A 12,013-nucleotide genomic window follows, 5' to 3' on the forward strand; every position below is an offset into this window, starting at 1 on the left:
AGAAGTTATATAGAAATCAACATATATGATACCACTGTGATGTCCCCTTTTTGTTGACATCAGTTCTTTAGTGAGGATTAGCCTATTACCCTGACCCTTGTAGGCTAATGGGATTGGTTAGAGGATCTTTTGAGGATTGGTATCATCCCCAGTGTTCAGAGTGCTTCAGTTTGGTCTTCGTTTGGCATCATTCGGACATCATTTGCTATACTTACTATTTTTAGTAAGTCTTGGGATGTTAGAGATGGACCCCTGCTATTTTTAGTAAAGGGGGTATGGTCATATGCAGTCTCCTCATGTTAGCTTCCAGTTCAGACAGCGTTCGAAAATGCAGAGTATTCATGGAGATATTAATGTTTAATTGGCTCAATTAAACATTAATTATTTGGAGATTATATTATTGAGTTATAAAATGACTTTATATTATAAAGCACTTAAATGAGGGTCTATTTATCATGAGAAGGGGGCCAAGTTTATTAATAATTTATGAGCACATAACCCAAGGTTTAATTACATTATTGATGCCAATGAAATATTATAACATTTTAATGTTAATTAAGAGCTTTTTGAAGAAGTCGAACTTCTGGAGGAAATATAAGTGTGCAAAAGGAATCGAACTTCATTATGTGATGGGATTTTTTGATTGAAATTTCTCTAGAGCATTGAAGTGTAGAATACCAAGGGTTTCTGCAGGATTCAAGGCTCGTCGGCATTGGAGAGCATGGCTTCTTCATTGTAACAGCATATAGAGGGTGTGCGATATCATCTAATTATGCTTGTGAGAGTTGGCTTCATTCAGGAGTCAATATTGAGTTGATTGGAGAGTTTATTTCATAGTTTGTTTGCAGATTGAAAGGGATTATAGTCAGAGATTTATTTGCTGCTACAGTGCCCATGAACAGTGCTCTACAGTACCTGTGAATAGTAAATCACTACAGTACCCATGAATAGTAAACGCTACAGTACTAATGCATTTTAGAAGAGTTAATCTACATAAATTCAAAGGGGTTTGAAGAGCTATTTCAGATTGTTGGAGGCTACATTTATTGTTGTTAGTACCACTCATTGGCACGTGGGAATTACATGTATGTATGACAAGTGTTTGTGTTAATGACAATCTGCTGTAAGTGCATTTTGGTCTCTTAGAATCAGAGAAACAGGACTCGCCCGAAATCACCTAAACTCGGTGAGTCCGGGTCCGAGTTAGGCCAAACGAGTCCCAGGGGCTCGGACTCAGACTCGGCCGAGTCTGGAGGCTAAACTCGCCAGACTCGCCGAGTTGGCGATTTTGGCCCAAAATCGCCAACTCGGCGAGTCCCGAGCCCTGGACTCGGCCGGCGTTGGCAGCAAATAAAAAGTCAAAAAAAAAATAGTTTGTAAAGTTTTTTTAAATCCATTTTTTAATGTTAATTGTCTTCTAGCCCTAAAAGTGATTTTCATTTCATTCACTTGCAAAAAAAGGAAGAGTAAAGTGAGTTGGGAAGAAAAACCAGGGTGCATAGAAGAAAAACCAGCAAGGAGGAAGCTCAAGTTTTCTTCAATTTTTCACATTGGAGCTACATTGTGTTTCGATTTGGTGCATCAAGAGTTGGATAGGAAGAGTTTGCAGCTCATTTCAAGCTTGTTGTAAGAGGTATGATTGTTTTTTTTAACATTATTTTGTTTCTTATATGCAAAAATTCCATTTTCTATTCATTTATTTTGAAAGTTTTCCATTTTCTTGTATGCAAGATCTTTTGTATGTTTGTAATTTGTATGTAGCATGTAGTATGTAGTTGTACTATGTAGGGTTGTATGTAGGGTTTGTAAATTTTTTATTTTTTAAATTGTAGGGTTTGACAAACCCTACAATTTTTTTAAAAAAAAATTTACAAACCCTACTTTAGTTTTTTTGAATGTATGTATTAATTTTATTTTGTATTTGTAATGTTTTATTGCAGCAAACTTCACTTTATTATTTGCCTCAACTTCAACTTTCACAAAACTATCCTAAAATGTCTACTTCGGCTTCTAGACCCCCCATGAGAAAGGACCCTGCTTGGAAATATCATGAGGATTTTCCAGGGCAAGGAAAGGGGCAAACAAAATGTATGTTTTGCAAAACAATATTCCATGGAGGTATATATAGGTTGAAATACCATATTGCTGGTGTGCATGGACATGATGCCGAACCATGCCTAAAAGCAGTCTCTGAGGCCATACGTGATTGTTATGTAATGGTTGAGGAGATTGAAAGAAAAAAGAAACAAAAGGAGGATCGAGCGGCCATTGGGAGAGAGACAGTTTTAGGAAGAGGGACACAGTTAGGTTGTGTTGGAGGCCCTTCTTCCTTACCTCCATATCGTCCCACTCAGTTTGCTACTGCTGGTGCTTCCGTTTCTGCTTCTGCTTCTATAAGTGGCAGTGCCACTACCACCGCCACTTCTCATGCTCCTACCACTAGTAGTCATAGTGGGAATGTTACCATTGGACCTAGGATTCATAAATCTAGGTTGGATTCCTTCTTTGTGCCTCGCACTACTCCTGGGTCCCAACCGTCGCTTGAGGGCATGGGTTGGAACAAGGAGGTCCATGATGCTGCTAAAATGGCAATTGGCAGGTTTTGGAGCTACAGCTGTATTCCATTCTTTGTAGCCAGGTGAATGTTTTACTTTTATGTTTGATAACTTTGATTGTTTTAATTTTTATACTTATCTCATTGAATTTTTATACTTAACTTATCTCATTGAGTTTCTTTGTGACAGGTCTCCTTATTGGCAACAAATGGTTGATGCCATTACCATATGCGGGGCGGGGTTCAAAGCCCCTAGTGAGAGTGATTTGAGGGGACCCATTTTGTCTCAAATGGTGGATGATGTGAAAAAGGATTTAGATGAACAACGCCACATATGGAGCACTAAAGGTTGCACCATCATGACTGATGGTTGGACAGATAGGAGAAATAGAACTCTCCTTAATTTTCTTGTTTCTTCCGCAGGTGATTGATTAATTTTAGTTTCATATAGTCTTTAATTTTTTATTTTTTATCTAATGGTTTATTGAATGATCATTGACCTAGCTTAATTTTTTTATTTCAGGGGGCACCGTTTTCATCAAGTCCATTGATGCCTCCATCCATTGCAAGAATGCCACCTACCTATGTGAGCAGATAGAGGAGGTGATTGAAGATGTGGGTGAGGAGAACGTGGTACAGGTGGTGACCGACAATGCAGCAAATTATGTTGCTAAGGGTAAACTTTTGATTACAAACTAATTTTGTTTGCAAATTAATTACTATCTTGTAGTTTGTACCTCCATTAATTACAATTTACAATGCAACAAATTATGTTGCTGCAGGTAGACTATTGATGGAGAGGCACCCATCTATAGTTTGGACTCCATGTGCTGCTCATTGCATTGACCTCATGTTGGAGGATATTGGAAAAATCCCATGGGTCAAGAGATGTGTAGAAAGGGCAAGAAATGTCTGCAAATTTGTATATAATCATTCATGGGTGTTGGCTCTTATGAGACAATACATAGAGCAGAAGGAGTTGCATCGTCCAGGAATCACAAGATTTGCCACAAACTTCCTCACATTGCAGTCCATGCTTAGGTCTAAGCCTGCCTTGAGACGTATGATTGTTGGTGAGGAGTGGTTTTCCTCATCCTATGCTACCACCCCTGCAGGGATAGAGATGGCAGACTGCATTTTTGATGAGCAAGGCTTTTGGGTCCCTTGTGAAGAGATAGTGAAGGTAATTTTTTTATAAATTCTACAATTTAGCTTCATGTTTTATAAGTTATTATATGTATTCTCTTATATGCTCATTTTTCTAAATTACACAATATTTTCAATTTTGCAGTTTGTTAAGCCCTTGGTGGTTTTGTTGCGAGTTGCGGATGGAGATAAGCCCGCAATGGGCTATATATATGAGGGCATGGATAGGGCAAAGGAGGCCATCAAATTCGTCTATGGAGCAGATGAGAGCAAGTATGGTCCCATTTGGGAGATCATTGATAGGAGATGTGTTGGTTGAAAATTTTGTACACTTAGGGGAAATATACAAAATTGTGGTTTCAACCACAGCACACGAGTAAAAACTCTCCTAATTAAGGGAAGGCTCCCCCTATCTAACTAAAACTGAAATAAAAATAGGATGGGACAGTAGTCTTCCTTCTTTCTTCAAGAAAGACAATATCCTTTTCTCTTCACAGAAAAGGATAGCGATTGAATATGAACAGCAGTAATTACTTTCAAGTGAAATGAGAGAAAGGAAATGAAGTTTCCTGAAAGCGCAAAGACTTCCGTCACTTCCTTCGGGACGGGACAGCAATATCAAGCTCAAAGACTTGACTATTGGAAGTCCTATCTACCCTTTGCTATACTAAAATTTACAACGAATAAAAGATAACAGCTCAAAGACTGGAATAATCTATTCTTTCAACATAAAGACAAGAAATAATGCGAGCTCAAAGACTTGCTGCTATTTCTTATCAAACAATAATTTTCCTCAAGAATGGACGCAAGCTCAAAGACTTGCTGCTCCTTCAAGAGAGTTTCCTATTTTAATTAATCTTCTCTACTTGCAGCTCAAAGACTTCAAATCAGATTGGACTAAGCTCCTTTAGAAACACTTTGCATAGAAGAAATAAAAAGATTCAAACTCAAACATGTAGCTCAAAGACCCAAAACTTGAGTAATCCTTCTTTATTATTCTTCCAAAACCTTCAATTCACATTCATAAGCTCAAAGACTTCTTGCTGTAAATTTGGCAGAGTTTTTGCTTGCTTTCCAAAAGATAAAAATTACAATGGACCTCTCAAGTATTTATAGAATAGGAGCCTTGAGAAAAAGGTGGGAGGATCGGTTGACGTGTCTGAAATCGCATCGCTGCAAACTCCATATGGCCAACGCAGAATAGAATGAACTCACTGAGTATCCTACCCTCTCTTGAAATAAGGGAATCCCTAATGCTATTTTCTACGATTTGATCAATGGGGATAACCTCAAGGTTTCTTTTGTCAGGTCTTGACTGCGGGATCTCTCAGTGGTTTGATGTGTTTTTTGCTGGAAACACAAGGGGGCTTACGTTTGATTGGCAATTCCATGTACGAATTCCCAGGGACTTCTTTTGGTTTTCTTTCAGGTGATGTTGGTTAATTTGAAGCTGATTTAGCAAGACTGCAGATTTCTAAAAAAAGGGGATAAAATTGGGAGGAAAGAAAGGAAGGGTAGGGAGAAAGAGAACTGTAAATGTTAACTAGGACAACAGATTTACCCAAGCAAACAGACACCTCCAGGAAACTAAATTAAGCATCATCAGTCATTTAGACACAATGTTTGCATAAACTTAGTGCAATCTTCAAAGGAGAAACCAGATTTTCATATTACCAAATACCATATTAGAACTTCTACATTCATGATATGTATATATTTGATAATCGAACTGAATCATAAAATAGCCCAGATTAACCATGCAGAAAGGAAAAAGCAATCAGCTATCCTCTAATGGTATGGACTGTGAAGGTTCTATCAGATGCTTGGTAAGAACTGCTGTGCAAAATGAACAGACATAATTTAAAAGCTTTCTAATTTGAATGAAGAAGGAGACCATGCACTCACAAGGAAATTTGAAGGTAATTTTAATCCATTGTATTAATTCCTGCAAAATTTCTTCAGAGCTTTCGCAACAATTCAAGAACTTCCTCCTAAATGAGGGAAAACCAGTCCCCTTAAATAGGTTTCCAAAAATGGATGAATGGCCAAGATCTAATCTAAACAAGTGGCCCAGATTCATCCTTACAAAAAGAGGGACCCACACTCATAAATAGGGGGATAAATATCTACAACTACCCCAAAAGGAGCAATAACTACCAAAGGATAATTACAACTTTTGAAATAATCCAAAAAGGGGAGGTGCACAAAAAACTTTACAATATGTTGACCAAAAGTCAACTGTCACCTTTTTGGGACAAAAGTGCACTTTTTAAGACTTGGAGGGAAAAAGGCATTTTTGAGAAACTACTTTCTCTATCCTGGTTTCACATTCCTTTTGCAGAAACTGGTCTTCGCCATGCAGGTATTCTCGCCATAAATCACGACCTGCTGCTCGTTCCTCGCGGACATATTCCTAAAACTTGATGCATAATTGGAAGAGGGGATTAAAAGGCGGCATGGGAGGGTGGCGAATTTTGTATTGCATGCCTTCGAGATACTGGTCCACGTGCCTTAAACCATCCTTCCAGCTGGAGTGATTACGCTCGAAGCACAATATGTCTGAATGGAACTGACCAGCAAAACTCAAGTCTTCGATGGAATAAGAAACCTTATCCGCTCCCAATCTTTCCTCCCAATCCGGCCGGATTACACTGTCGGACAGGTCATCTATCCACCCCGAAACCATTGATCGGAGGATGGTCTTGCCTAGTTCTTGCATGTTCCCCAGAATTGCCTCGCATGCGTCATTTTCTTTGTCAATAATTTCCTGGGCGTCGTTCTTCATGGTGACGGTCCAATACCATTCCTTGAGAACACTGATGCTATGGGGATTCAGGATTTCAGGCAGTGTGGGAATTTGTGTATGTGTCCAGAAAAGAGCTCTTAGGAGGGGAAGGGTAGAGGCCGCTACTTCATGCATGTGAAGGGATTCTCTCTTTACTTCCAACAGCCTGACTAGAGTGAGCTCTCGATGGAGAGCCATTTCCTTTACTTCTTTGAGGATCTGTTCTCCCTTTTTCTTGATGTCCTGCACCCATTCCTTAACGGCCTTTGTGGTATCCCAGATTCCTTCAAATTCAGTTGTGGTCCTCTGCGCCAATGCCATTGGGGGAATATGGGATTCAGAGGGGTTGTGTAGTGGCCATAGGAGCTTATCGATGTATCCCTCGGCTTGTTCAGCACGGGCCCGATACATGTCCTTTTCAGCCGTGATTTCCTCGAGCTGTCTGAGTATGTTCTGCACTGAGTCCTTAAATTCCTCCTTTTCTTGCTCTTTTGGAGCTCGTTCGATGGGGACAGTCGTAATGCTATAATCTGCCAGGGTTATTTGATCTGCTGGCTTGTTTACGGGCGGGGTAGCAATACGAAGAGTGCGGTTCCTTTGCTCATCCTTGATTATCTTAGAGTATGTTCTTGGTTTCTTCTTCCCTTTTGCTTTTGCTTGATCCATTCGTGAGAAGATGTCCTCTAGATCAATGGGTGCCTTGGTGGCGGCCCTGCGCTGAGCTCTGGCGATCAGCCACTCTTGAGGCACTGTCTGAGTTGAGGATAGGGTTAAGTTAGCACCTTGTGCTCCCATGCTTTCAACCGGCTGATCACAAATTAGCAGCTGTCCCGCCACCGGAGGGGTGGAAGAAGGAGGAAGCTCCTTGTTTGCATCTGAGTTCTCCCCTATTTCACTGAATAATTGTCTGACATCTTCCTGTGATGGTGGCTCCTTGGTTCCTTCGAGCTCATGGATCTCGTCTGTTCTTTGTTCCCCTTCGACAGTTGAGTCGTCCTTGGCTGCATGGAGGAGTAGCAATTCGTGGCGGCTCTGCTGGGTAGGTTCATGCACTTCGATCCCCTGGGTGGATGGGATTTCTCCTTCCTCTATCTGGTCACCCGGCTTAGTCGGATTGGGGCCCTTTTGCTCGGTGTCCGGCATATCTACAGCAGGAGAGTCATTGGCTTGGAATGCCTCTATGTCGCTCTGGGAAGGCGGAGCAGGTATGCAATCCAAATCTATGGCATCATCGGACGAACTGGGGTCCCTTGAAGATGAAGTGGTCTCTGGCCTTCTTATGGGAATCTTCTCCCTCCTTGTTCTCTTGGACGTCCGAGTCCCTCTGCAAGCCTTAGCTTTCTTCCTTTTCTCTGGTTTTTCAGCTGATGTCCTTTCATCTTCGGAAGACTGAGAGTCGAAACTGCCCATCAGATGGTAAGTAAACTGGACCCCTTCATGGACTAGCCTCTCGATCTGGTGTTGTAACCACTGATCTGTGTATCTTGCCGGGGCCGCCATGACTGCTTCGAAATCCGTGATTGGGTCTTGAGACCAATCAATGCCTGGCAAGAGATGCCTTACTGCTTCGAATTCTTGGACTTGGAGGCAGTTCCCCGAGTCTGTGAGCTGATCCGGGACCCGACGGTACTCAAAGAGTCGCATTTGCTGCACACTCAATCTAGAATATTCCCGTCGCCTGACTTCGTAGTCATCGGAGCAATTTTTCCAGTAATCTTCAATTGACTCCTTTGCTCTGTAGCGCCTACCGTAAGCCCTCTTTGCCAAATTGTCATGATCAAAACATTTTCTTGGAAAATGTTCCTGTAGGCCATAGGAGGCTAGCTCTGCAAGGGACTCTTCTGCTAGGGTGGGAGTTCTCAATTGGACATCATGGTTGCCTATGATCATTGGAAATGCGAATCCAGCTTGCTTGCTCTCTCGTAACAATATGCCGGCAGGGCGTGATTGTCTTGCCACCTCCATGAGGACTACTTTATCGGTTGGGTACCGCGGAAGTCGAAGGGGGGCACCTTCAAAGCCAGCAATTCGGATGTAGGAGAATCTTGGGAACTGAATAAACCAGGCCCCATACCTTTGTACTAAAATGGTAGCTTGCTCCGAGAGCCTTATGTGTAACCCTCCCTGCATTAGCCTGACTAAGCGCATTGTGAAGGCGTCGTTGACACGTTCGTACTGTCCAACCGCGTAAGCCGGGCTGCTCTTTTCCCTTTGAGCTATATCCTGGTAGTGCAGCTGCGGGTAGCAATCATAAACCTTTACCTGACCAGGCCCATTCCCGATCTCACCTTTCATTATTAATCCTGGCAGTGGCTGATTCTTTGCGAACATATAGACCAAATAGGAGGTCATGGTGAAATACTTCTTTGTCTCAAGCTCAATTAACTGAGCGTGGATGTTATCACTTATGATCTGGGCCCAGTCAAACTTAGACTTTCCGGCAAAGACCTGTTCTGTAAAATAGAACATCCATTCTTCAAAGTAGTTGGACTTAGGAAGTCCCATGACTCGGCTAAGTAAGGTGACCATATCGCCATGTTCATTATGAAAGTCACTTCTGGGGGTCTTTTTCACAATCCTGGTGCTTGAAGGCCTTTTTTCTTTGAACCATTCTTCGTTAATCAGTGCCCTGCATCGGGCTGGGTTCATATCATACGCCCCCTGTGCCTCGTCCATTGTTGTAGCTATGGGATTATTTGGAAAGGGGATATCAAATGCATCACCGATAGCCTCAGGGGAGAAGTCGGCAATAGTGATATCTTCCAGAAGCACTAATCTGGACTTTGGCTCGTAATGCCGAGCAGCTTCCACTACTAATTGATAGTTCTGGATTGCTGGAGGAAAACCTGCTGCTTGGGCGATGCCACTTTCCAGCATTTGCCTAGGCCTGCCATATGCATTGGGCGAGAAGACCCGATCCCTGAAATCCTGAATATCAATGTGGCCAAGGTCGGTGTCACCAATGTTGTCCCAGATGCTCTGGACCTTTGACTCTCTTAACCCTCCTCTCTAATACTGATACTTCATTCTTTCAACTTTCCGTGGGACGTCTGATTTGGATGCTCGTGAGGTTTCTGCTGCAGCGGGTGTTTTTGATGATTCTGCCGCTGATTTAGGCATTTATCCTGCACAGTCAGACATGGATTACAAGGTGATACGAGAATGACGATGCGGGTTAGATAATAACAGAAGTGTTTCAACAGACCGAGATTAGTTTAAATATCATTCTGGGCTAACAATCTGATTAACTTCAACAGCATCATATTCCTGAAGATTTATGACTAAGCATTCTTACTCTCGAATTTTTTGGATTAATTTTAACAAAGGCAAAACATGAGAATTTTGAAAAGAGATGCAGTTTCCGGCCAAACCTTGGGAATGAGTCCTAAATTTTGGATGTTCGAATAACGGAGATGCAGACTCTAAGCATTTCAAATTTTGCGTATTTGCTTATTTGATTCACACATTTTAAATGACCGTACGCGATAAGGCGTACTTACCTGATTGGAGCGAATGATGGGTGATTGCCCGACCTTGTTGCGCGGGGCGAGCGGATGACCCTGCAAAATTTGAATCCCAACGGTTATCCTTCCTGTTTAAATTTTCGCGGTTTGGGAGATGAAAGAGGATTTATCAATTTCACATGGTTCTGTGCCTAGCAACCTGAATTTTAAATGGTTGATGGGAGGATGATGCAGTGTCTTACCTCCTTGTTTTCGGATTTAAGAGTTCCTTTCGAATTTTGAATTGTATCCTTTGAACTTTGACAAATTGGAGGTTTTCGAATCTAACCTTCGCGGGTTTGTTCGTCCTGGCCTCCGCGTTACACACTGTGCCTTCTGCGTTAAAGTTTTGCTTGCTTTTTGGACTTCGTTTTAAACTTTCACCTTGGAATTTCGGACGCTTAGGGTCCGGAAACGTTGTTCGCCTGACCTTGTTGAAGTTCGAACGCAGGGGTCCGAAATGCGTTTTGTTTGCACTGCGTTAAATCTTTGCACTGCGTTAAATCTTAACACTGCGTGTCGTTCGGAGCTTAGGGTCCGAAGTATGCATTTTAATGTCGCTTTTAAAACCTAACACTTTGCCTTTGTCATTCGGACGCGGGGGTCCGAAGTGTGCGTTTCGATATGCTTTAAAACCTTACACTTTGTCCCTTTTCGGAGCTTAGGGTCCGAAGTACGCATTTTAATATGTTTTGAAACCTTACTTTGTCTTTTTTCGGAGCTTAGGGTCCGAAGTACGCATTTTAATATCGCTTTTGAAACCTTACTTTGTCTTTTTTTCGGAGCTTAGGGTCCGAAGTACGCATTTTAATATCGCTTTTTAAAAGCTTAACACTTGGTCTTTTTCGGAGCTTAGGGTCCGAAGTGCGTTTTGATATCGCTTTTTAAAAGCTTAACACTTGGTCTTTTTCGGAGCTTAGGGTCCGAAGTGCGTTTTGATATCGCTTTTTAAAAGCTTAACACTTGGTCTTTTTCGGAGCTTAGGGTCCGAAGTGCGTTTTGATATCGCTTTTTAAAAGCTTAACACTTGGTCTTTTTCGGAGCTTAGGGTCCGAAGTGCGTTTTGATATCGTTTTTAAAAGCTTAACACTTGGTCTTTTTCGGAGCTTAGGGTCCGAAGTGCGTTTTGATATCGCTTTTTAAAAGCTTAACACTTGGTCTTTTTCGGAGCTTAGGGTCCGAAGTGCGTTTTGATATCGCTTTTTAAAAGCTTAACACTTGGTCTTTTTCAGAGCTTAGGGTCCGAAGTGCGTTTTGATTATCGCTTTTTAAAAGCTTAACACTTTGTCCTTTGAAATTCGGACGCGGGGGCCCGAAATGGGCTTTGTTGTGGTTGCTTTTAAAGCCTAACTCTCGCCTTCGTTGACATTCGGACGCGGGGGTCCGAAGTAGGCATTCGCCTGCGTTAAAACTTTATTTCGCCTTGGTTGACATTCGGACGCGGGGGTCCGAAATGGGCATTCGCCTGCGTTAAAACTCAACTTTCACTGAAGTTCGGACCTAAGGTCCGAAATGGATGGGTAGTGTTATGTTTTAAAAATTTTAATTTTGGAAATTTCGGACCTAGGGTCCGAAATGCGATTGCCACCTTATGCTTTCAAAATTTTGAATTTTCACCTTCGGACGCTTAAATCCAAAAGGGGGAGCGCATAACGTTTCCCTTTTACCTCGACTTTCGCCAAGTTCGGACCTGGGGTCCGAAATGTTTGCATTACGTTAAGCTTTGAAATTTTGGAACAAACTTTCGGTATTTACGCCCGAAAGCCAGATCAGTCAAGAGGACTCATTGGTTCATTACTCCAACGTCGATCAGCTTACGAACTGATCACGAACTCGCTCGAGGAGACACGAGAAACTCTGCTTCGATTCTCGGGATGACGATCAAAAAACTCAAAACTGGAAAGGGGGACCCTGTCGGCGACAGGGGGCGTGTGCAACGCACAACAAATGGCGACTCTACTGGAGAAATGCTCCCAGTCATTTCGGGAACGCAAGTTCGGATCGAACCTAGAATCTCTGGTTAAC

At 42.1% G+C, this 12,013-nt stretch overlaps 2 protein-coding genes across 2 annotated transcripts in view; one reads left to right on the top strand and one right to left on the bottom strand.

Annotated features, from left to right (window-relative positions):
* The window catches only part of LOC131075821 (ABC transporter A family member 11), a 153,899-nt gene that overhangs the window by 15,676 nt on the left and 126,210 nt on the right, over positions 1 to 12,013 (bottom strand). The gene's annotated exons all lie outside the window — the stretch shown is intronic.
* Positions 1,499 to 3,000, top strand: LOC131874681 (uncharacterized). The gene is made up of 3 exons (XM_059218598.1): positions 1,499 to 1,633; positions 1,941 to 2,638; positions 2,745 to 3,000. Exons 2-3 carry the CDS (start codon positions 1,995 to 1,997, stop codon positions 2,983 to 2,985), a joined length of 885 nt encoding a protein of 294 aa, XP_059074581.1. The 5' UTR covers positions 1,499 to 1,633; positions 1,941 to 1,994; the 3' UTR covers positions 2,986 to 3,000.

The sequence above is a fragment of the Cryptomeria japonica genome, chromosome 3, assembly GCF_030272615.1.
Source record: "Cryptomeria japonica chromosome 3, Sugi_1.0, whole genome shotgun sequence".
Lineage (NCBI taxonomy): Eukaryota > Viridiplantae > Streptophyta > Pinopsida > Cupressales > Cupressaceae > Cryptomeria > Cryptomeria japonica.